The sequence below is a fragment of the Rhinatrema bivittatum genome, unplaced genomic scaffold, assembly GCF_901001135.1.
Source record: "Rhinatrema bivittatum unplaced genomic scaffold, aRhiBiv1.1, whole genome shotgun sequence".
Lineage (NCBI taxonomy): Eukaryota > Metazoa > Chordata > Amphibia > Gymnophiona > Rhinatrematidae > Rhinatrema > Rhinatrema bivittatum.
The window spans coordinates 582,332-609,204 of record NW_021820334.1 but is presented as its reverse complement, the minus strand read 5'-3'; the positions used below and the strand labels follow the sequence as shown (position 1 = coordinate 609,204).

The window sequence follows — 26,873 nt, the reverse complement described above, 5'->3', positions numbered from 1 at the left end:
CCTGTAAGGGAGTCGGTTGGACCATTAGATGACCGAGGGATTAAAGGGGCTCTTAGGGAAGATAAGGCCATTATAGAAAGACTAAATTAATTATTTGCTTCTGTGTTTACTAATGAGGATGTTGGGGAGATACCAGTTCCAGAGATGGTTTTCATGGGTGATGAGTCAGACGATCTGAACCAAATCACTGTGAACCTGGAAGATGTAGTAGGTCAAATTGACAAACTAAAGGGTAGCAAATTACCTGGACTGGATGGTATGCATCCTAAGGTACTGAAGGAACTCAAAAATAAAATTTCTGATCTATTAGTTAAAATATGTAACCTATTATAAAAATCATCCTGTTGCATCCGTCGGACTCAGATGGCTTCGTCCCACATGCCTCACCTCTATTTCTGCTTTCTCCACTAGCCTTGGGAGAATGGCATCTGTAGCATCTGCTTGCCGCACCCTCCAGCGTCCCCAGAATGGCTATGGTGCGGCGTCCTGCCATGTTCTACCTGAGGGCATCCTAGGGCATGCACGCGCACACGCCCCACATCTTTATTGCAGTGTTGGCGCAAACCTTGGGGGCGTCCCCCTCAAGTGACGACACTGCTTCTGACTATTTAAGGTTGCACATTTGCTGACTCCCGTTGAGTGAGCAAGGATTGTATTCATCCAGTCTAAGCTGCTCTGCTGCTTCTGCTGCTGCTGGAAGCTCTCTACACCCTCCGGGGTTCTACTAACTTGGGCACACGCTTCTCAGGGGCCCTTTGCTTACTTCCAGGTGCCTATCCTGAATCCAGGTACTCGCTCCTTGAGGGCCTGTGTTGTCTATCTTGATGGCTGCTACCAATTATTCTGCCTGCTGGGAACTCTACCATTACAGATACATCTTCCAGTCTGTCTCACCTACTGCTCCTCATTGAATACCTGCATCGGAGTCTTATACCACCATTGTGGAACAGGTCTCCTCCGCCGAGGATCCCAGACTGTTGCTACCAGAATCTACTCTCTACTGCCACTTCTGGTGAACTCTACAAGCTGCATAATAAAGAATTAATCTCTGTGTTTTTGCATCTGAGCCTAGCCTGGGGCTACAGTTCCCTGCGGGGCTCCTCCCCGTGGGATTCACTACCACTGTTGCCCCCAAGAATCCACCAAACACCTCAAAAACATAACAGATTGCTAACTTCATGGATTCAGCTCAGCTCACTGTGTTGCAGGCCATCCCAGGCCTGGCCCAGCGAATCTCCGAACAACAGAACTCACTGGATAGCTTGACTGTGGCCTTTAATCTACTGCACTCACAGATGAACGCTCCTACTACCACAGGTAAAGAAGAAATACCACCAGATGTGACAGTTAAGACTGTTGTACATCTCTCCGCTCCTACACGCTTCTCAGGGGAAGCCTGGAGATGTAGAGGATTCATCAACCAATGCTGTATGCATTTTTCTCTTCAACCTTACCATTTTCCCACTCTTATCTGGATGGAAGAGCACTAGCTTGGTCTTCTCCGCTGTGGGAGCGTGATGACCCCATCCTGAGGGACCTTGCTGGGTTTTTGGAAGTGTTCAAATCTGTATTTGATGACCCTGTCAGGTACACGACCACAGGATCTACATTGGTTCATCTAAAGCAAGGTAATAAACCTTTACCAGACTTCACCATCGAGTTTGTGACTTTGGCTTCAGAGTTAAACTGGGACTCAAGATGCCTGAAGTCCCTTTTCTTCGAAGGCCTGAACTCCCAGCGGAAAGACGAATTGGCGGCTCGAGAAATGCCTGAGACCTTGGTGGACCTGATGAAGTTAGCCATAAGAATTGACCACCGACTTCGGGATAAGGTTCAAGAGTATATTTGTTTAATTGTATATTTGTTTAATTGTTCAATCTGTTTGATGTAATTTTCTGTTCCTTGTTCTGTGTAAACCGATGTGGTATGCACTAGTGCATGAACTCCGGTATATAAAAGCCTTTTAAATAAATAAATAAATAAATAAATAAGAGGTCAAAGATTCCAGGAGACCTAGCCAAGGAGAAATCCGAGTCAAAACTATTCCTAAGTCCATTCAGTCTAATTTGGTTGCTGGCGAAGAACCTATGCAACTAGGCTGCAGTCACCTGACTCCTAAAGAGAGAAGAACGCGGAGAAGATTAGACCTCTGCATGTATTGTGGACAAGCTGGCCATGTGGTACAAACATGCCCTATCTGTCTGGGAAACGGCCACACCTAAGTCCTGTGGGAGGACTCTTCTTAGGTCTAACTGCACCTTCTCCTCCACTCTCTCTTCCAATCTCCTTGATAAGCGGACCACTTGAATTCCAGACTCTTACACTAGTGGACTCCGGGGCAGGAGGGAACTTTATACTTGTTGCAAGCGTCCCTGACGGCTGCATTCCTCCTATCTCTCTCCTGTTGCTCCTTCTCTTGCTGTTAATGGACGCCTGGCTGCCACGGCATCTGTCTGCCGTCCTCTCTGGTGTCCCCGGACCAGCTTGAGCGCTGCCTCCCGCCATGCTCCATCTGTACCTTAGGGCGCATGTGCCGCGTGGCCCTCGCTCTTATTTCCTTCTTGGTGCGAACCTCAGAGGCACCCCCCTGTGATGACGTCACGCTGCCTGGATATTTAAAGCCTACACTGTTTGCTAGCCTTTGAGTTAGCAAGGGGAATTTTACGGATGGGATTTGCTCTCCATACCCAGCTACTCTGCCTCCAATCTTCATTGGACTCTTATCGCTAACGGGGTACCCGCTCCTCAGGGGCCTCACTTGCTTTTCAGGTCACTATCAGGAAACTGTTACTCGCTCCTAGAGGGCCCATGTTCCCTGACTCACTGCTTGCTCCTACCTTCTCTTCTGCCTGGAAGGATTCGCTATCTTCAACACCAGTGAGTACCACCATCTCCTCCTCAGAGCTTTCCCTGGAACCAGGTACTCGCTCCTCAAGAGCCTGCCTCTGTTCCAGCCCTGGTGCCATCTCCTACATGGAACCGCTGTGTGAGTACATCTCCTACAAGCCTCTCAGCTCTCAGGGATCAGGTACTCACTCCTCGAGGGCCTGCTCTCCCTATCCTGGGGTTCTCCATACTGGGGCTTGTTCATATTCCACTGTACTCATTATTCTCAGTTCTTTCCACTACAGCACTGCTACTGGAGGAGTCGTTGTTGCAGCGCCTGAGGGATACTAGCCCAGCCGGGCTATTTCAACTACTCATCACTGCCACCTCTGGTACCTACACAACATTGTTTAAATAAAGATCAATCTCTGTGTTTGTGTGTCCTCAGCTGAGCCTGACCTGTGGCCCCTCACGGGACTGCCCCCCGTGGGCATGGTCAGCTGCCACAGTGTCCAAGGGTCCACCCAAACCTCACTAATTATAACAGATTGCTAACTCCATGGATCCGGCACAGCTCAATGCCTTGCAGGCCATTCCAGGCCTGGCCCTATGCACTGCTGAATTACAAGACGCACTGGAGAAACTCACTTCAGCGTTTCATCAGCTACAAGCACAGAAGACGCAAGGCACTACTTCCAGTAATGAAGGTCAGTTACCTGAGGTAACTATAAAGACTATGGTACCTCTGGCTGCTCCAGTTCGTTTCTCTGGAGAGATTCAAAGAACCAGAGGATTCCTAAACCAAAGCTGCATGCATTTTGCCTTGCAGCCTGCACACTAGGGGTGTGCATTCGTTTTGAACTTATAGGTAAAACGCAACTTATTTTTGTTTTTTAACTTAAAAAAGTGATGAGGCAAAAACGATCGGATTTCCAACTTATTCAACATAGCTATGTTGAATACATTGGAAATCACGATTGTTGATCCTAAATAAAAATTTAAACCCCTTACCCTCCTTTATCCCCCCCCCCCCCAAGACTTACCAAAACTCCCTGGTGGTCGAGCGGGAAGTCAGGACGTCATTTGTGAACTCCTTTGCGAGGAGCACGTGACGTCGGCGTCACGTCGGAGTGACGCGGACGTCACGGGATTCCCCACGGGTTCGCTCCGGGACCCTCGTTCGACCCAAAAGGAACTTTTGGCCAGCTTGGGGGGGAGGCCAGCTTGGGGGGGCCTCCCCCCCAAGCTGGCCAAAAGTTCCTTTTGGGTCGAACGAGGGTCCCGGAGCGAACCTGTGGGGAATCACGTGACGTCCGCGTCACTCCGACGTGACGCGGACGTCACGTGCTCCTCGCAAAGGAGTTCACAAATGGCGTCCTGACTTCCCGCTCGACCACCAGGGAGTTTTGGTAAGTCTTGGGGGGGGGGTTAAGGAGGGTGAGGGGTTTAAATTTTTATTTGCACGTATGGACATAGACTCAACTTATGGAATTCTCCATATGTCCATATTGACCGCAAATGGGACCCCCTTTCGACTTATGGACTTATGAACATAAACTTTTGGTCTGCACATCCCTACTGCACACTTCCCCACAGCCTATGCCAAGACTACTTATATTCTATCTTATCTTGATGGAAGGGCCTTGTCTTGAGTTTCAACGCTTTGGGAATGTAAGGATCCAATCCTGTAGGATATTGATGGATTTATTGATTTATTTAAATCTGTGTTTGATGATCCTGCTCGAGTAACTGTTGCTAGTTCTGACTTGGTGGACCTGAAGCAAGGCAACCGACCACTGGCTGAATTTGCAATAGAGTAAGAGACTCTTGCTACAGAATTATGCTGAGAACCAAGATGCCTTAAAAATCTCTTCTTCAGAGGTCTGAATACCCGCTTGAAGAACGAGCTTGCTACTCGTGAGACACCTAACTCGCTGGATGAACTAGTGGCCTTCTCTACTAGAACTGACCACCAGCTTCATGATAAGGTGAAAGAACAGCAGCCTACTAAAGGACTAGAGATGTGAATCGTGTCCTCGATCGTCTTAACGATCAATTTCGGCTGGGAGGGGGAGGGAATCGTATTGTTGCCGTTTGGGTGTTTAAAGTATCGTGAAAATCGTGAAAATCATGAGCCGGCACACTAAAACCCCCTAAAACCCACCCCGACCCTTTAAATTAAATCCCCCACCCTCCCGAACCCCCCCAAATGCCTTAAATTACCTGGGGGTCCGGAACGGCAGCGGTCCGGAACGGCCTCCTGCAATTGAATTGTGTTGTCTTCAGCCGGCGCCATTTTTCAAAATGGCGGCGCAAAATGGCGGCGGCCATAGACCAACACGATTCGACTGCAGGAGGTCGTTCCGGACCCCCGCTGGACTTTTGGCAAGTCTTGTGGGGGTCAGGAGGCCCCCCCAAGCTTGCCAAAAGTCCCTGGGGGTCCAGCGGGGGTCCGGAAAACGATCTCCTGCCGCGAATCGTTTTCCGTACGGAAAATGGCGCCGGCAGGAGATTGACTGCAGGAGGTCGTTCAGCGGCGGTCCGGAACCCCCGCTGAACGACCTTCTGCAGTCGATCTCCTGCCGGCGCCATTTTCCGTACGGAAAACGATTTGCGGCAGGAGATCGTTTTCCGGACCCCTGCTGGACCCCCAGGGACTTTTGGCCAGCTTGGGGGGGGCCTCCTGACCCCCACAAGACTTGCCAAAAGTCCAGCGGGGGTCCGGAACGACCTCCTGCAGTCGAATCGTGTTGGTCTATGGCCGCCGCCATTTTGCGCCGCCATTTTGAAAAATGGCGCCGGCTGAAGACAACACGATTCAATTGCAGGAGGCCGTTCCGGACCGCTGCCGTTCCAGACCGCCGCTGGACCCCCAGGTAATTTAAGGCATTTGGGGGGGGTTCGTGAGGGTGGGGGATTTAATTTAAAGGGTCGGGGTGGGTTTTAGGGGGTTTTAGTGTGCCGGTTTTCCTGCCCTCCCCCTTCCCCCGATTTACGATTATTTGACGATAAATCGGGGAAATTGGTATTGTATCGTGGCCCTAACGATTTTTGACGATTTAAAATATATCGGACAATATTTTAAATCGTCAAAAAACGATTCACATTCCTATAAAGGACCGATTCAGGAGGAGACTGGTACTAAACATGCACTTTGGATGGTTCCAGCTGTATCTGTTGCCAGTGGAGAAGAACCGATGCATATTGGTCACAGTCTTTTGACTTCAAAAGAGAGAAGACTTCGGAAGAGACAAGGCTTATGTATGTACTGTGGAAAAGCTGGTCACGATGTCCCAACATGCCCTATTCGTCCAGAAAACAGACAGTCCTAGGTCCTGCAGGAGGACTGTTCTTAGGCCTTACAATGCCTTCTCCTCCATTCTCTCTACCAGTCCCCCTGACATGCGGACCGTCTACAATCCAAACTCTTGCCTTTGTGGATTCGGGGACAGGAGGAAACTTTATACTTTGATGCCTAGTGGAACATTTGAGGATTCCCCTCGTTACTTTAGAAGTTCCACTACTCTTGTCTTCCATCCATGGAGAGCCTTTGCCCAGTGATGTGACTTAATGCACCGAACCAGTGACTCTTCGCACCGGAGCCCTCCATATGGAGGCAATCCCCTTCTTTGTGTTAGATAAAGCCATGCAGCCTATCGTTCTGGGGTTACCCTGGTTGCAGTTGCATCAGCCTCAATTCAACTGGTCCTCCTTGGAACTCTCCCGCTGGGCCCAGGTTGTCATGGCAGATGCCTCAAGGAAGTGTCTCCTGTTCTCTGCATTCCTACAACTCCAGTGATGGCAGGACTGCCACCTCAATACGTGTCATTCAGTGATGTGTTTTCCAAAGAAGCTGCTGACATCCTCCCTCCACACAGATCTTACGACTGTGCCATTCAGCTGAAACCAACACTGAACCTCCTAAGGAATGTGTCTATCCGCTCTCTGCAATAGAGAATAAGGCTATGTCCAAGTACATTGAGGAGAATTTACAGAAAGGTTGCATTAGACCTTTGAAGTCACCAGCCGCTGCAGGATTCTTCTTTGTGGGGAAGAAGGACTTGTATCGACTATCAAGGTCTGAACGAGATTACGATTAAAGACCACTAACCCCTGCCTTTAATCTCAGAGCTGTTTGACCAGCTTCAGGGGGCCAAGATATTTTCGAAACTTGACCTGAAGGGGGCCTACAACTTAGTCCGGATTCGCAGTGGCGACGAGTGGAAAACGGCTTTCAATACTCGAGACAGTCATTTTGAGTACTTAGTAATGCCTTTAGGCCTGTGCAATGCACCCGCCGTGTTCCAGAACATGATGAATGACATTCTGTGGGATTTGTTGTACAACAGTGTCATAGTGTACCTAGATGACATCCTGATATTTTCTCAGAATCTGTCTACTCATCTAGAAGATGTCAAGCAAGTTCTGCTAAGACTCCGAGAACAACGACTCTATGCCAACCTATCCAAATGCGAATTCCATAAAGACTCCATGCCTTTTCTTGGCTACATTGCGTCTAAAGATGGCTTCCAGATGGATCCCCCAAAATTAGAATGTATCAAGAACTGGTCCCAACCTACCAGCCTGAAGGCCCTGAGATGATTTTTTGGGGTTCACCCATTACTATAGAAGCTTTATAAAGAACTATTCTTAAGAACATAAGAACATAAGAAATTGCCATGCTGGGTCAGACTAAGGGTCCATTAAGCCCAGCATCCTGTTTCCAACAGAGGCCAAACCAGACCACAAGAACCTAGCAATTACCCAAACTCTAAGAAGATCCCATGCTACTGATACAATTAACAGCAGTGGCTATTCCCTAAGTAAACTTGATTAATAGCCGTTAATGGATTTCTCCTCCAAGAACTTATCCAAACCTTCTTCTTTAATGGTGCCCTTGACTGCTATGACCTGGAAAGGGGCCAATGCTTCTAAATGGTCTGTGGATGCCATTTCCGTGTTCGAAGAATTAAAGACTGCCTTTTCCATGGAACCATGCCTTCATCATCCGGACCCCAACAAGCCATTCAACGTAGAGGTTGATGCCTCTGAAGTCGGTGTGGGGGCTGTTCCGAGCCAGACTGGAGATTCCAAGTCCTTACGTCCCTGCTCTTTCTTCTTACTATGTTTCTCTCCAGCAGAGAAGAATTATGCGATCAGTGACAAAGAGCTCCTGGCTATTAAGTTGGCATTCGAGGAATGGTGGCCTTGGCTCTAAGGCACTCAACATTAAATTACCATGTTTATGGACCATAAGAATCTAGAGTATCTCTGCCATGTGCAATGTCTTAACCATAGACAAGCTAGATGGTCCTTATTTTTCAACCGCTTTGACTTTGTGCTCAAATATTGCACCGGAGACAAGAATACAAGAGCTGATGCTCTATCACACTCTTTCATCTCGGAGGCTATTCTGGAAGAGCCACAGCACATAATCGACCTGCAGAAAATCATCATAGCGGCTACTCATTCTGTGCCCGCTGGTAAGACCATTGTGCCTAAACATCTCTGAAAGAAAGTGTTCTATTGGGCGCACGATTCCAAGCTGGCTGGTCATCCTTGTCAACGCCGTACCCTACTGAAGCTGCAGAGGTGCAGTCCATATGTATTCTGCGCATTAAGAAAGGTGGAAGGAAGGCAAAACGATTACCGTCATGGTTAAAAGGTGAGGTGAAAGAGGCTATTTTAGCCAAAAAAAATCCTTCAAAAATTGGAAGAAGGATTCATCTGAAGAAAATAGGAAAAAACATAAGCATTGTCAAGGTAAATATAACTCATTGATAAGACAGGCGAAGAGAGAATTTGAAATGAAGTTGGCCATAGAGGCAAAAACTCATAATAAAAACTTTTTAAAATATATCCAAAGCAAGAAACCTGTGAGGGAGTTGGTTGGGCCATTAGATGACAGAGGGGTTAAAGAGGCTCTTAGGGAAGATAACGTCATTGCAGAAAGACTAAATTAATTCTTTGCCTCTGTGTTTACTAATGAGGATGTTGGGGAGATACCAGTTCCGGAGATGATTTTCGGGGGTGATGAGTCAGACAAACTGAACAAAATCACTGTGAACCTGGAAGATGTAGTAGGCCAGATTGACAAACTAAAGAGTAGCAAATCACCTGGACCAGATGGTATGCATCCAAGGGTTCTGAAGGAACTAAAAAATGAAATTTCTGATCTATTAGTTAAAATTTGTAACCTATAATTAAAATCATCCATTGTACCTGAAGACTGGAGGGTGGCCAATATAACCCCAATATTTAAAAAAGACTCCAGGGGCGATACGGGTAACTATAGCCCAGTGAGCCTGACTTCAGTGCCGGAGAAAAAGAGTGGAAACTATTTTCAAGATCAAAATCGTAGAGCATATAGAAAGACATGATTTAATGGGACACAGTCAACATGGATTTACCCAAGGGAAGTCTTGCTTAACAAATCTGCTTCATTTTTTTCAAGGGGTTAATAAACAGGTGAATAAGGGTGAACCGGTAGATGTAGTATATTTGGATTTTCAGAAGGTGTTTGATAAGATCCCTCATGAGAGGCTTCTACGAAAACTAAAAAGTCATGGGATAGGAGGCGATGTCCTTTCATGGATTACAAACTGGTTAAAAGACAGGAAACAGAGAGTAGGATTAAATGGTCGATTTTCTCAGTGGAAAAGGGTAAATAGTGGAGTGCCTCAGGGATCTGTACTTGAACCGGTGTTTTTCAATATATATATAAATGACCTGGAAAGTAAACGACGAGTGAGGTTATCAAATTTGCGGATGATACAAAACTATTCAGAGTAGTTAAGTCACAAGCAAATTGTGATACTTTATAGGAGGTCCTTGCAAGACTGGAACATTGGGCATCCAAATGGCAGATGAAATTTAAGGTGGACAAGTGCAAGGTGTTGCATATAGGGAAAAATAACCCTTACTATAGTTACACGATGTTAGGTTCCATATTAGGAGCTAACACCCAGGAAAAAGATCTAGGTATCATTGTTGATAATACTTTAAAATCATCGGCTCAGTGTGCTGCAGCAGTCAAAAAAGCAAATAGAATGTTAAGAATTATTAGGAAGGGAATGGTTAATAGAATGGAAAATGTCATAATGCCTCTGTATACTTGAATACTGTGTACAATTCTGGTCGCCACATCTCAAAAAAATATAGTTGCGATGGAGAAGGTACAGAGAAGGGCAACCAAAATGATAAAGGTGATGGAACAATTCCCCTGTGAGGAAAGGCTGAAGAGGTTAGGGCTGTTCAACTTGGAGAAGAGACGGCTGAGGGGGGATATGATAGAGGTCTTTAAGATCATGAGAGGTCTTGAACAAGTAGATTTGAATCGGTTATTTACACTTTTGAATAATAGGAGTAGGGGCATTTCATGAAGTTAGCAAGTAGCACATTTAAGACTAATCGGAGAAAATTCTTTTTCACTCAATGCACAATAAAGCTCCGGAATTTGTTGCCAGAGGATGTGGTTAGTGCAGTTAGTATAGCTGGGTTCAAAAAAGGTTTGGATAAGTTCTTGGAGGAGAAGTCCATTAATGGCTATTAATCAATTATACTTAGGGAATAGTCACTGCTATTAATTGCATCAGTAGCATGGGTTCTTCTTAGTGTTTGGGTAATTACCAGGTTCTTGTGGCCTGGTTTTGGCCTCTGTTGGAAACAGGATGCTGGGCTTGATGGACTCTTGGTCTGACCCAGCATGGCAATTTCTTATGTTCTTATGTTTTTAAGTATTATTGGTGGCTAACTATCAAGGAAGATACACTGTTCTATGTGTCATCTTGTGCCAATTGTACCAAGCACAAACCTACTTCTGGCCAACCGTGGGGATTGCTGCAACCGCTTCCAGCTCTGGAACAGCCCTGGATGCATATCACTACTGATTTTGTAGTTGATCTACCCCTTTCTGGAGGTATGAATATGATCTGGGTCACAGTCGACCGCTTCAGCAAGATGGCCCACTTTGTAGCTCTGCCTGGCTTACCTTCAGCTTTGGAACTTGCGAAGCTCTTCATAGTCCATATCTTCTGCCTCCACGGCCTACCGAAGCACATAGTCTCAGATCGAGGATCACAGTTCATGGCAAGATTCTGGAAGGCTCTGTGCAAACTCTTCGACATCTCTCTAGATTATACATCTGCCTAACATCCTCAATCTAATGGCTAAACATAATGGATGAATAGGACCCTGAAACAGTTCATTTGGGCCTATGTGAGTTGCCATCAGAATAAGTGGGCCAAACTGTTACCATGGGCTGAATTTGCCATTAATTCTCATCCACCAACATCAACTGGATCAACACCATTTGAAGTGGTACATGGACGTTCACCATCACTGCCACTTCCACTGAAGCTCTCAGTGACGTCCCCAGCAGCTCAACCACTGCTGAAGAAATCCATTAATTATGGACTCATACGAAAGCAATACTACTCAAAGCAAGTAATTGAGCCAAAAGTTTATATGATGCTAATCATTCCAAAGCGCCTGTCTTTCAACCTAGTGACAAAGTCTGGCTATCCACTAAGCACCTTAGACTGAAGTTACCCTCCTCTCGATTTGCTCCTCGCTACGTTGTACCATTTCCAATCCTCCGACGTCTTGGCAATGTTACCTACAATCTGAAGTTACCACCTGGATTGAACATCCATAATGCTTTTCATGTTTCAATTCTGAAACCACTCATCATCAGTGAACTTTCTTCCAAATCTCTGGAACCATCTTCCATCAATGCAGAATATGACCTACAATGCAAGGTCGAAGCCATTCTTGATGCCCACAAATGAGGCAAAACCTAGGAATACCTTCTATCATGGGAAGGTTTTGGCCCCGAAGAAAATTCTTGGGAGCCTTTAGATAATATCCTTGACAAAGAGATGCTCCATCAGTTTCTTCTCTCGCATCCTTGGAAACCAAAACCTGGTACCTGCAGAGGAGACTGCCCTTTAAAGGGGAGTACTGTTGCAACTGTCCCTTCCTGATGGCTGCACTCCTCCTACCTCTCTCCTGTTGCTCCTCCTCTTGCTGTTAATGGACATCTGGCTGCCACGGTATCTATCTGCAATCCTCTCCGGCGTCCCTGGACTGGCTTGGGCGCTGCCTCCCACCATGCTCCATCTGTACCTTAGGGCGCGTGCGCTATGCGGCCCTCACTCTTATTTCCTACTTGGCGCAAACCTCAGGGGCGTCCCCCTGGGATGATGTCATGCTGCCCAGATATTTAAAGCCTACACTGTTTGCTAGCCTTTGAGTTAGCAAGGGGAATGTTATGGATGGGATTCACTCTCCGTACCCAGCTACTCTACCACTGATCTTCATTGGACTCTTATCGCTAATGGGGTACCTGCTCCTCGGGGGACTCACTTGCTTTTCAGGTCGCTATTAGGAAACCGGTACTCGCTCCTTGAGGCCCCATGTTCCCTGACTCGCTGCCTGCTCCTACCTTCTCTTCTGCCTGGAAGGATTCGCTATCTTCTAGGGATGTGCAGGCAAAAAGTTTTCGTTGCGTACGCGATAGGTATTCATGGGGGGTCAATTCCGTTTCATGCGGAAGTATGGAGAATTCAATAAGTTGTCGATCTGTAAATACATTACTACTAAATTAACTACAAACCCCCACCCTCATGACCCCCCCAAGACTTACCAAAACTCCCTGGTGGTCCAGCGGTGGGGTCCGGGCACTCACTCACACCCTCAGTGCTAGTTTCATCATGGCGCCGATAGCCTTTGTCACAGGGGCTACCGGTGCCATTGGTCAGCCCCTGTCACATGGTAGAAGCACAAGATGGCGCCGATGGCCATGTGATAGGGGCTGACCAATGGCACCGGTAGCCCCTGTGACAAAGGCTATCGGTGCCATGATGAAACTAGCACCGAGGGTGTGAGTGAGTTCCCGGACCCCACTGCTGGACCACCAGGGAGTTTTGGTAAGTCTTGGGGGGTTCAGGAGGGTGGGGGGTTTAAATTTTTATTTAGGCCGAATAAAACAGAAATCTGTTTAATACGTGGGGAGTCGCGATGCGTTTCACCTCCCCACGTATTTAACAGATAGCAAAAAATAAGTTGCGGATTACAAATATGTGGAAAACAGATGCACACCTCTACTATCTTCAACACCAGTGAGTAGTACCATCTCCACCTCAGAGATTCCCTGGAACCAGGTACTCGCTCCTCGAGGGCCTGCCTCTGCTCCAGCCCTGGTGCCATCTCCTACGTGGAACCGCTGTGTGAGTACATCTCCTATAAGCCTCTCAGCTCTCAGGGATCAGGTACTCACTCCTTGAGGGCCTGCTCTTCCTATCCTGGGATTCTCTATACTGGGGCTTCTTCATATTCCACTGTACTCATTATCTCAGTTCTTTCCACTACAGCACTGCTACCGGAGGAGTCGCTGTTCTAGCGCCTGAAGGATACTTGCCCTGCCAGGCTACTTCAGATACTCTTCACTGCCACCTTTGGTGGCTACACAACATTGTTTAAATAAAGGTCAATCTCTGTGTTTGTGTGTCCTCAGCTGAGCCTGACATGTGGACCCTCATGGGACTGTCCTCCATGGGCGTAGTCAGCTGCCACAGTGTCCAAGAGTCCACCCAAACCTCACTAATTATAACAACGACTAGTGGAACTTCTGAGAATCCCCATTACAACTGTGAAACCTCCGCTTCTGTTGTCGTCTATCCATAGGGAGCCCTTACCAGGAGAAGTAACCCTACTTACGGAACCAGTACGTTAAAGGACAGAAGCTCTTCATACAGAATCAATTTCCTTCTTTGTGCTAGAGAAGGCTATGCATCCCTTAGCACATGCCTCAATTCAACTGGGCTACTTTGGAGCTTTCACGTTGGGCCCCATATTGTCATGGCAAGTGCCTGAGGGATGTTTCACCATTACCCTGTATGCCTATGATCCCATTGATGCCTGGGTTGCCACCTTAATACACATCATTTCACGATGTGTTTTCTAAAGAAGCCGCTGATATACTGCCTCCACACAGATCTTGTGACTGCGCTATTAATTTGAAACTGAATACCGAACCACCCAAGGGAAGGGTCTACCCCCTCTTGGTGGTAGAAAATAAAGCGATGTCTGAATACATCCGAGAAAATCTTCAAAAGGATTCCATAAGACCATCCAAGTCTCCTGCAGGAGCAGGCTTTTTCTTTGTGGGGAAAAAGGATGGAGCCAGCCGTCCATGCATTGATTATCGTTGTCTAAATGAGATTATGGTCAAAGACCGCTATCCCTTACCACTCATCTCAGAGCTGTTTGACCGACTACAAGAGGCTAAGATCTTCTCCAAGCTGGATCTTAAAGGAGCATATAACCTTGTTTGTATCCATTCAGGCGACAAATGTAAGAAAGCTTTTAACACCAGAGTCAGACACTTTGAGTATTTGGTGATGCCCTTTGGCTTATGCAATGCCCCAGCTGTCTTCCAAAACATGATGAACGACATCCTGCCTGATCTACTCTACCAATGTGTCATTGAGTATTTGGATGACATCCTGATCTTCTCTCAAGATGTGCCTGATGCTCCACAACACATCGTTGACCCAGAGAGAGTCATTCTATCTGCTACTCACCCAGTACCTTCAGGCAAAACAATTATGCCTAACAACCTCCAGAGGAAAATACTAGCATGGGCTCATAACTCTAAATTGGCTGGACATCCCGGTCAATGGAGAACCCTGGCAAAGCTACAAAAATACTACTGGTGGCTGTCTATGAAAGAGGACACTTTTGCTTATGTAGCAGCCTGTACCAACTGTGCCAGACAGAAACCTCCGCCCAGACATCCTTGGGGCCAGCTTCAACATTTGCCAGTACCAGATGAGCCCTGGAGTTACATCACCATGGACTTTGTGGTAGACTTACCACTCACCAGGGGCAACAATACCATCTGGGTAACAGTGGACCAGTTCTCAAAGATTTCTCACTTTGTGGCACTTCCTGGCTTACCATCTGCCAGTGAACATCTGCCAGTGAACATTTGCCAGTGAACCATCTGCCAGTGAACTTTTCATTAGCCACATTTTCCGCCTGCACGGAATACCTAAGCACATCATCTCAGATAGAGGTGTACAATTCACAGCAAAATTCTGGAAGACTCTATTCAAGAAGTTTGATATCACTTCATCCTATCATCCTCAATCTAACGGCCAAACTGAGAGGATGAACCGTACCCTCAAGCAGTTCCACAGAGCCTACGTCTCTTCACATCAGAATGACTGGGCTGAACTACTACCGTGGGCTGAGTTTTCCATCAACTCTCATCCAGAAACATCTACTTGATCAACACCATTCGAAGTGGTATATGGACAACTACCTTCACCACCTTTGCCACTTCCGCTATCAGTGTCGTCCCCAGCAGCACAAGCTACTGCCAAAGAGATTCAACAACTTTGGAAGAAGACCAAGGAGATGCTCATCAAAGCTGTAATCCGAGCTAAAAGAGACTATGACACTCATCATAGCAAGGCTCCTGAATTTAAGCCTGGTGATAAAGTCTGGTTGTCTACAAAGCACCTTAGACTTAAGTTGCTATCTGCTCGCTTCGCTCCATGCTGTGTCGGACTATTTTCCATTCCCCGATGTCTTGGCAATCTCTCCTACAGTCTCAGACTTTCCTCAGCAATGAAGGTCCATAACGCATTTCACATCTCATTACTGAAACCGCTCATTCACAACAAATTCAGCATCAAGACACCAGATCCCCCTCCTGTTGGCGCAGAACAGGACATTGAGTACAAAGTTGACGCTATACTTGATGTAAGGAAGAGAGGCAGAGTTTTGGAATACCTCCTGTCATGGGAGGGCTATGGACCAGAAAATAACTCGTGGGAGCCTATAGCTAATATATTGGACAAAGAGGTGCTGAACCAGTATCATCGATCCATCCTCGGAAACCAAGACCAGGTAGGGGTCTGGAGGAGACTCTTTGAAGGGGGGTACTGTTGCATCCGTCAGACTCATACGGCTTCGTCCCACATGCCTCACCTCTGTTTCTGCTTTCTCCAGCAGCCTTGGGAGAATGGTGTCCATAGCAGCTGCTTGTCACACCCTCCGGCGTCCCCAGAACGGCTATGGAGTGGCATCCCGGCATGTTCTACCTGAGGGCCTCCTAGGGCATGCGCTCATGCATGCCCCACATTTTTATTGCAGTGTTGGCGTGAACCTCTGGGATGTCCCCTTGAGTGACATCACTGCTTCCGACTATTTAAGGTTGCCCATTTGCTGACTCCCATTGAGTTAGCAAGAATTGGATTTGTCTGGTGTAAGCTGCTCTGCCACTTCTGCTGCCACTGGAAGCTCTCTATACTCTCCGGGGGTCTACTAACTTGGGTACCCGCTCCTCAAGGGCCCTTTGCTTGTTTCTAGGTGCCTATCCTGAATTCAGGTACTCACTCCTCAAGGGCCTGTGTTGTCTATCCTAGTGCCTGCTACCAATTCTTCTGCCTGCTGGGAACTCTACCATTACAGCTGCAAGAGAGTGAGTAATAACATCTTCCAGTCTGTCTCACCTACAGCTCCTCGTTGAATACCTGCATTGGAGTCTTATACCACCATTGTGGGATGGGACTCCTCCGCTGAGGATCCCAGGCTGTTGCTACCAGAATCTACTCTCTACTGCCACCTCTGGTGCACTCTACAAGCTGCATAATAAAGATTTGATCTCTGTGTTTGTGCATCTAAGTCTAGCCTGGTGCTACAGTTCCCCACGGGGCTCCTCCCTGTGGAAGTCACTACCACTGTTGCCCTAAGAATCCACCAAACACCTCAAAAACATATCCATTGTATCTGAAGACTGGAAATTGGCCAATGTAACCCCAATATTAGAAAGGGCTCCAGGTGCAAACTGGGAAACTATAGACCAGTCAACCTGACTTCAGTGCCAGAAGAAATCCAGCATAGGACTGGGATGGAGAATATCAACACTGACTTTCTATCAACATAGTTGTCCCTGCAAAGTAACACAATAGCTGGGCTTTCAGTCTGTTCTTTCATGCAGAAAACAAAAGAAAGAACAAAACATTTGCTTCCTAACTTACAGTTTGCAGCTAAACAGCCAAAGTATTAAGAGATGCAGTATCCCCTTACCTCATAAATTGAGGAAAAATCCAGTTAAGCTCACGAAAGCCTTGGCAAAGCATGGTTCAGACTCAGGAAACATTGCAGAAGCAGAGAACTCTCTGACGGGTTGCACTTAACAGCTTGGTGAGAACATAAGAACATAAGAAATTTTGAGCTCAAAATCTTTGAGCTCACAATCTTTGAGCTCAAAAATTCATTTTACTTTATTATATATATTTTGCATTGTTTATATGCCATTCTACGTTAATTAGTTAAACTGTATAGATTATATCATATAATATAATTTTTATTTATTACTATGTTAAGCTATAATATTTATTTATCACTATGTTTAATATGTTTAATTGTCATCCAGTTATTGTTCCATCGGTGCTACTGTTCTATGTAAAGCCCCTCTCTCTGTTGGGCAGTTTTTCATTTTCGTTTTATGTAAACCGGAGTGATTTGTAGTCCCTACAAGAATTTTGGTATATAAAAATAAAAAATAAATAATAAAATAAATAAATAAATAAGAAATAAGAAATTGCCATGCTGGGTCAGACCAAGGGTCCATCAAGCCCAGCATCCTATTTCCAACAGAGGCTAAACCAGGCCACAAGAACCTGGCAAATACCCAAACACTAAGAAGATCCCATGCTACTAATGCAATTAATAGCAGTGGCTACTCCCTAAGTATAATTGAGTAATAGCCATTAATGGACTTCTCCTCCAAGAACTTATCCAAACCTTTTTTGAACCCAGCTACACTAACTGCACTAACCACATCCTCTGGCAACAAATTCCAGAGCTTTATTGTGCATTGAGTGAAAAAGAATTTTCTCCATTAGTCTTAAATGTGCTACTTGCTAACTTCATGAAATGCCCCCTACTCCTTCTAATATTCAAAAGTGTAAATAACCGAGTCACATCTACTTGTTCAAGACCTCACATGATCTTAAAGACCTCTATCATATTCCCCCCTCAGCCGTCTCTTCTCCAAGCAGAACAGCCCTAACCTCTTCAGCCTTTCCTCATAGGGGAACGGTTCCCCTATGAGGAAAGGCTGAAGAGGTTAGGTCATTTTGGTTGCCCTTCTCTGTACCTTCTCCATCACAACTATATTTTTTTGAAATGCGGCGACCAGAATTGTACACAGTATTCAAGGTGCGGTCTCACCATGGAGCGATATAGAGGCATTGTGACATTTTCCGTTTTATTAACCATTACCTTCCTTATAATTCCTAACATTCTGTTTGCTTTTTTGACTGCTGCAGTACACTGAGCTGACAATTTTAAAGTATTCGCCACTATGATGCCTAGATCTTTTTCCTGGGTGGTAGCTCCTAATATGGAACCTAACATTGTATAACTACAGCAAGGGTTATTTTTCCCTATATGCAACACTTTGCACTTGTCCACATTAAATTTCATCCGCCATTTTGATGCCCAATCTTCCAGTCTTGCAAGCTCCTCCTGTAATGTATCACAGTCCGCTTGTGATTTAACTACTCTGAATAATTTGTACCATCCGCAAATTTGATAACCTCACTCGTCGTATTCCTTTCCAGATCATTTATAGATATACTGAAAAGCACCGGTCTAAGTACAGGTCCCTGAGGTACTCCACTATTTACCCTTTTCCACTGAGAAAATTGACCATTTAATGCTACTCTCTGTTTCCTGTCTCTTAACCAATTTGTAATCCACGAAAGGACATTGCCTCCTATCCCATGACTTTTTAGTTTTCGTAGAAGCCTCTCATGAGGGACTTTGTGAAATGCCGTCTGAAAATCCAAATACACTACATCTACCGGTTCACCTTTATCCACATGTTTATTAATCCCTTCAAAAAAAATGAAGCAGATTTGTTAGTCAAGACTTCCCTTGGGTAAATCCATGTTGACTGTGTTCCATTAAATCATGTCTTTCTATATGCTCTACGATTTTGATGTTGAGAATAGTTTCTACTATTTTTCCCGGCACTGAAGTCAGGCTTACTGGTCTATAGTTACCCGTATCACCCCTGGAGCATTTTTTAAATATTGGGGTTACATTGGCCACCCTCCAGTCTGCAGATACAATGGATGATTTTAATGATAGGTTACAAATTTTAACTAATAGATCAGAAATTTCATTTTTGAGTTCCTTCAGTACCCTAGGATGCATACCATCCGGTCCAGGTAATTTGCTACTCTTTAGTTTGTCAATCTGGCCTACTATATCTTCCAGGTTCACAGTGATTTCATTCAGTTTGTCTGACTCATCACCCCTGAAAACCATCTCCGAAACTGGTATCTCCCCAACATCCTCATTAGTAAACATGGAAGCAAAGAATTTATTTAGTCTTTCTGCAATGGCCTTATCTTCCCTAAGAGCCCCTTTAACCCCTCGGTCATCTAATGGTCCAACCAACTCCCTCACAGGTTTCTTGCTTTGGATATATTTTATAGGGATATGAATAGTTTTTTAACGATTAAAATTATCGTCCGATAATTTTAATATCGTCTTAAATCGTTATAGAACACAATACAATAGAAATTCTAATGATTTATCGTTAAAAATCGTTAAATCGTGTTAGTGCGCACTAACGGGAGTTAGTGCGCACTAACTGAAAATGATACAAATTGACACTTTCCAGGTCAGTAAAGGTCAGTTAGGAATGAATATGTGTTCCTATTGGCTGGCTGCCCTCTTATCTATTGATGTTAACCGGGTTCCCACTGAGGTGATGGTTGGGGGGATGGGAAATAGAAATGGAAACTCAGGAACACTAACAGAAAATGATACAAATTATTGACACTATCCAGTAGGGATGTGAATCGTGTCCTCGATCGTCTTAACGATCGATTTCGGCTGGGAGGGGGAGGGAATCGTATTGTTGCCGTTTGGGGGGGTAAAATATCGTGAAAAATCGTTAAAAATCGTTAAAAATCGAAAAATCGAAAAATCGAAAAACCGGCACACTAAAACCCCCTAAAACCCACCCCCGACCCTTTAAATTAAATCCCCCACCCTCCCGAACCCCCCCCCAAATAACTTAAATAACCTGTGGGTCCAGCGGCGGTCCGGAACGGCAGCGGTCCGGAACGGGCTCCTGCTCCTGCATCTTGTCGTCTTCAGCCGGCGCCATTTTCCAAAATGGCGCCGAAAATGGCGGTGGCCATAGACGAAAAAGATTGGACAGCCAGCTTGTGGGGGGCCTCCTGACCCCCACGACACTTGCCAAAAGTCCAGCCGGCTGAAGACGACAAGATGCAGGAGCAGGAGCCCGTTCCGGACCGCTGCCGTTCTGGACCGCCGCTGGACCCGCAGGTTATTTAAGTTATTTGGGGGGGGGTTCGGGAGGGTGGGGGATTTAATTTAAAGGGTCGGGGGTGGGTTTTAGGGGGTTTTAATGTGCCGGCTCACGATTCTAACAATTTATAACGATAAATCGTTAGAATCTGTATTGTATTGTGTTCCATAACGGTTTAAGACGATATTAAAATTATCGGACGATAATTTTAATCGTCCTAAAACAATTCACATCCCTACTATCCAGGTCAGTAAAGGTCAGTTAGGAATGAATATGTATTCTTATTGGCTGGCTGCCCTCTTATCTATTGATGTTACCAAGGTTACAACTGAGGTGATGGTTGGGGGGATGGGAAATGGAAACTGTTTGTAGTTGACAAAAAAAGTAATGTGATCAGTCAATATGACTAGAAACTGTGCCCTATTCCTGATACCAGGGGTGTTGTGATCTTCCTGCACTCAGTGCCCTATCCCTGATACCAGTCTGAGACAGCTCCCTCCCTGCATTACTAGTGAGAGGCTGGCTTCACAGACAGGGGGGAGCTGCCTGACCCTCACTCCTGACTTCCCCCATGTCCCAGCCAGTGAATGGTGTTTGGGTGAGGGGGGGGGGGGGAGGATGGTGAAGTCTGAGACAGCTCCCTCCCTGCATTACTAGTGAGAGGCTGGCTTCACAGACAGGGGGGAGCTGCCTGACCCTCACTCCTGACTTCCCCCATGTCCCAGCCAGTGAATGGTGTTTGGGTGAGGGGGGGGGGGGGGGAGGATGGTGAAGTCTGAGACAGCTCCCTCCCTGCATTACTAGTGAGAGGCTGGCTTCACAGACAGGGGGGAGCTGCCTGACCCTCACTCCTGACTTACCCCATGTCCCAGCTAGTGTATGGTGTGTGGGTGAGGGGGGGGGGGGGGGGGGGAGGATTGTGAAGTCTGAGACAGATCCCTCCCTGCATTACTAATGAGAGGCTGGCTTCACAGACAAGGGGGAGCTGCCTGACCCTCACTCCTGACTTCTCCCATGTCCCAGCTAGTGAATGATGTGTGGGTGAGGGGGGGGGGGGAGGATGGTGAAGTCTGAGACAGCTCCCTCACTGCATTACTAGTGAGAGGCTGGCTTCACAGACAGGGGGGAGCTGCCTGACCCTCACTCCTCCGGGGTATTGTGATCTTCCTGCACACAGTGCCCTATCCCTGATACCAGGGGTGTTGTGATCTTCCTGCATGCAGTGCCCTATCCCTATTAATACCAGGAGTGTTGTGATCTTCCTGCACGCAGTGCCCTATCCCTAATACCAGGGGTGTTGTGATCTTCCTGCACACAGTGCCCTATTCCTGATACCAGGAGTGTTGTGATCTTCCTGCATGCAGTGCCCTATCCCTGATACCGGGATGTGTGCAAGAAGATCACAACACCCCCAATATCAGGAATAGGGCACTGTGTGCAGGAAGATCACAAAACCCCTGGTATTAGGGATAGGGCACTGTGTGCAGGAAGATCACAACACTCCTGGTATTAATAGGGATAGGGCACTGTGTACAGGAAGATCACAACACCCCTGGTGTCAGGGTTAGGGCACTGTGTGCAGGAAGATCACAACACTCCTGGTATTAATAGGGATAGGGCACTGTGTGCAGGAAGATCACAATACCCCTGGTATCAGGGTTAGGGCACAAGTTCTAGTCACATTGACTGATCACATTACTTGTTTTGTCAAGCTACCAACTGTTTCCATTTCCCATCCCCCATATACTGTCAGTGGGAACCTTGGTAACATGAATAAATAAGAGGGCAGCCAATAGGAATACATATTCATTCCTAAACTGACCTTAACTGACCTGAAAAGTGTCAAATTGTATCATTTTCAGTTAGTGCGCACTAATTCCCAGTTAGTGCGCACTAACTCCCGTTAGTGTGCACTAACTCGAGTTAGTGCGCACTAATCGGAAAAAACGATTTTTAACGATTTTTTAACTAAAAAATCGTGCCTAACACGATTTTCTTGCCCTGCCACACGATTTCTATCGTTAAGACGATATGGAAAACGATTCACATCCCTAATATTTTAAAAAGTTTTTATTATGAGCTTTTGCCTCTATGGCCAACTTCATTTCAAATTCTCTCTTCGCCTGTCTTATCAATATTTTACACTTAACTTGATAATGCTTATGTTTTTCCCTATTTTCTTCAGATGGATCCTTCTTCCAATTTTTGAAGGATTTTTTTTTGGCTAAAATAGCCTCTTTCACCTCACCTTTTAACCATGACGATAATCGTTTTACTTTCTTTCCACCTTTCTTAATGTGTGGAATACATATGGACTGCGCCTCTAGGATTGTATTTTTAAACAATGTCCAAGTCTGTTGAGTACTTTTAATCTTTGCAGCTGCACCTTTCAGTTTTTTTCTATTTTCCTCATTTTATCAAAGTTTCCCTTTTGAAAGTTTAGTGTTAGGGCTGCAGATTTAATTATTGTCCCCCTTCCAGTTATCAGTTTAAATTTGATCATGTTATGATCACTGTTGCCAAGTGGTCCCACTACAGTTACCTCTCTCACCAAATCCTGTGTTCCACTAAGAATTAAATCTAAAATAGCTCCCTCTCTTGTTGGTTTCTGAACCAATTGCTCGATGAAGCAATCATTTATTACATCCAGGAACTTTATGTCTCTAGCAAGTCCTGATGTTACATTTACCCAGTCAATATTGGGGGTAATTGAAATCTTCCATTATTATTGCATTGCCAAATTGGTTTGCTTCCCTGATTTCTCTTAGCATTTCATCATCTGTCAGATCATTTTGTCCAGGTGGACGGTAGTATATTCCTATCACTATACTCTTACCCAACACACATGGGATTTCTACCCATATAGATTCTACTGAGCATTTAGTCTCTTGTATGATCTTTATCCTGTTGGACTCTATACCCTCCTGAACATAAAGTGCCACACCCCCCTCCAAGTTGAATCTCCCTATCATTGCGATATAAAGTAAGGTGGATTTAGCTGTTACCACTGGGAGTCTGGCTGGGAAAGTTAAAACACTACAACTTTCTCACTTCCTCACAGGTAAAATAGATCTCTCCACAAAGCTGCACTCCACCACCTCCAGAGATAGCATAACACATCAGAATGGTTTTTCTCATTAAAGAAATCATTTTTTTTACTTTCTTCTGTATAAATTAAGACAAATCTAGAATCAGATAAAGGATTTCTTTTCTATTGCATAGAAAAATAAAACACATCCCACCAATCATAAATAAAGACAATAATCTATTCATTTATATGGCTTCAAGGACTGATTTCTTTTTTATTTAGATGGTGGAGCTCCAGGGTGTGTTCTCCCCCTCAATCCCCATGGTCCTTTATTTTCCTTCCCTACTGAGAGTACTTTAATTCATTTATCTCCCTTTCCTCCATAAACGGGCACATTTACTTCTTAAATATGGCCAGACAAAGGTTCCTTCCATTACTCCTCTCACAACATCATCTGCTTCACTTCTGACAAATTATCCCAGGCTGAGCAGCATTTTGTGAGCATAAAGATTCCTTGATACCTTCTCCCTTTAACGATTTCCTTCTACCTTGTGTCATTATATATCCCTTCTTTTCTTCTAAACACAATTTTAACAATTGATACTACCTTCCATGGTAAATAATCCACGAAATGTTTACTTTCTCCACTCTGCATGGAGTTTCCAGAGCCAGATCTGATCATGTCATGCAGTGCATGTGCCAGGGCATAGACAGCATTGTACACACTGTAGCTGCTCCCAAAGAATTTGGCAATACAGTGTTTCATGAAGACCCGAGGTTCATCTCTGCGACATGTTCGTTTGATGTTCTTATTGCAAAGGTTGTTACACAGGCTTAACCAAAATAACCCAAGGTTTTCATATTCTGGAAGCAGGGTAAGATTCACCTTCTGGATAAATTTTGAAAAGTTTGGAATGTTCTTCTCTACTGTTGTGAATGCCAAGGTGTTGTTCTTTATCTTAGGATTGAAACCATTATCATACATGCCTGAAACAAAGTCTGATTTATGTGTTGTGATCCAGACCTTGCCAGGTATCTGCAACATGTCTATTTTATCTAATAGATTATATGCAATTTCTCCAATAGAATAGTATATGATCACATTAGTCGAAGATGCATAAATGCTCTCATTAATTTTATGTATTTTCTCTGCTGACAGTTCATTTGTGTGACTGAAAATTTCTGTGAATTCAATACAGCCACTGTTCTGCTCAATCCCTTCTTTCAGGATATTGATAGCCCTCATGCTGCTTTCATCATCAGATGCAATGATGCCAACCCAGGTCCAGTCAAAAAGCTTCAGTAACTTTAATATTCCCTCGCAGAGGTGCAGCTCATTGGGGACAGTCCGGTAGAAATAAGGAAACTTAACAGCATCACTCATTAAAAGATTCTCTGAGGCATAGCTGATCTGTTGAGAAAAAAAATCATCATTAGCTTTGATAAGGTGAGTCTACATATTAAATTCCATGCTACATATTTAAAAATAATTAGCTCTGTCCCTTCATTATGACTACAGCTTTATGACTTTGTTGTTTTTTATGACATCAGAAACATGCTTTCATCCTTCAGTGATTCAATGACATTGTTCCTCTACTTGCCCAGTGACCTTTTCAGGCTATTTTATCATTTTGCAAAAGATATATGCAGATAGATTACCAAACTTATCAGAGAACCACAGAAACTTAGAAATGATGACAGAAAGGGTCTGTATCTGCTGCTTTTTGCAGGTTACCCCCATGCTTATCAGTTTACCAGACTCTAAAAGTCAGGGTCTTCAGATGCTGTTTGAATCCAATTTCCCTTAACAGTTGCCATGAAAGCAGAGAGCAATGTGGGAGTTGCATCAAAACTATCAGGCTTAGTGAATAAGGGTAGTAAGCACCACATCAGCTAGTTACCTCCATGGTTTATTTGTTCCCCAGCTGTAAAAGTTGGGTCCCCTTTGGTTGCTGTCTGAATCCAATTCCTCTTTTCTCATTGCCGTTGAAGTTGCATTAGGAGTATAAGGGCTTATTTGTTAAGGGTAGCAACTGCCACACCAGTAAGCTACCCATAGTTACCCCCATGCACTCTTTTCTATATTTCCAACCTCTAGCTGTTAGAGATCTACAGTGCTTATCCCATGCCCCTTTGAATTACTTAAATATTTTCAACTTCACCACCTCTTTTGGAAGGGCATTTCAGGAATTCACCACCCTCTCCATGAATAAATATTTCCTGACATTGGTTCTGAATCATTCTACCTGGAGTTTCTTTTCATGACCCCTAGTTCTAATGATTTCTTTCCAATGGAAAAGGGTTGACATTTGTGTATCATTAAAACCTTTCAGATATATGAAGGTCTGCATCATATTTCCCCTGCATCTCCATTTTTCCAGGGTGTATATGTTAAAATCCTTCAGCCTCTCCTCATAAGACACCATTTCAGTCGCTCTTCTTTGGACTGCCACTTATCCTTTTTTGAGATATAGGCACAAGTATTGGATGCAGTTCTACAGAAGAGCCCTCACTAAGAGCCTGTACAAGAGCATTATCAACTTGTTTTTCTTACTGGTTATTCCTCTCTCTATGCAACCCAGCATCATTCTGGCTTTAGCTATCACCTTGTCACATTGCTTCACCATCTTTAGATCATCAGACACTATCATACTGAGGTCCTTCTCCCAGTCCATGTGCATTCGTCTTTCACCGCCCATCACATAAATCTCTTTTGGATTGCTGCATCTCAGATGCATGACTTGGTACTTCTTGGCACAGAATCCCAGCTGCCAAATCTTTTCTGAAATCACTTTTATTATCTCTACTCATTCAGACATGTCCACTCTGTTGCAGATCTTAGTATCATCTACAAATAGGCAACATTTTCCTTCTATCCTTTCCGCCAGGTCACTCACAGAGATATTGAACAGAATTGGTCCCAAAACTGATCCCCATGGCACTCCATTTAACACCGTTCATCAGAGTAGGTTCCATTTATCTTTACACACTAGAGATGTGCATTTGTTTATCACGAATTAGGCAATTTCAATGAAATTGCCTAATTTGTCATGGTTCGGGGGACCCAAACCACAAAACGGATTTTCCCCGAACTTCGGGGAAAATTCATTTTTCTGGTTAGTGCGGGGGGAGGGGGAGGGGCACATTTATTAAAAAACAAACAAACACCCCCAACCCTTCAAATTTACTGTATTACAATCCCCCCACCATCCCGATTCCTCCCCAAGACTTACTAAAAGTCCTGGTGGTCCAGCGGGATCCCGCGAGTGATCTCTCCCTCTGGGCTGTCGGGCCTGCTACGAATCAAAATGGTGCCGATGGCCCTTTGCCCTTACAATGTCACAGGGGCCAACCAATGGCACCGATAGCCCCTGAAACAAGGGCAAAGGCTATCAGCGCCATTTTGAATACTGGCAGCCGGCAGTGCGAGTGCAGGACATTGCTCCAGGACCCCCGATGGATCACCAGGGACAAGTCTTGGGGGGAGGTCAGGAGGCCCCTGTCTAGGAGCACAAGATGGTACCAGCCATCCATTGCTCCTACTATGTGACAGGGGCTGACCAATGGCACCAGTAGCCCCTGTGACATCGTAAGGGCAAAGGCTATCGGCGCCATTTTGATTCGTAGCAGGCCCAACAGCCCGATGGCCCG

General features: G+C 45.3%; 1 protein-coding gene across 1 annotated transcript in view; it reads right to left on the bottom strand.

Moving 5' to 3' along the window:
- LOC115081506 (vomeronasal type-2 receptor 26-like) overlaps positions 1–26,873 on the bottom strand; it is a 71,229-nt gene that overhangs the window by 28,466 nt on the left and 15,890 nt on the right. Inside the window, exon 2 of the mRNA XM_029585960.1 lies at positions 23,830–24,633. Coding sequence (XP_029441820.1) covers positions 23,830–24,633 — 804 coding nt within the window. The remainder of the gene's footprint in view (positions 1–23,829; positions 24,634–26,873) is intronic.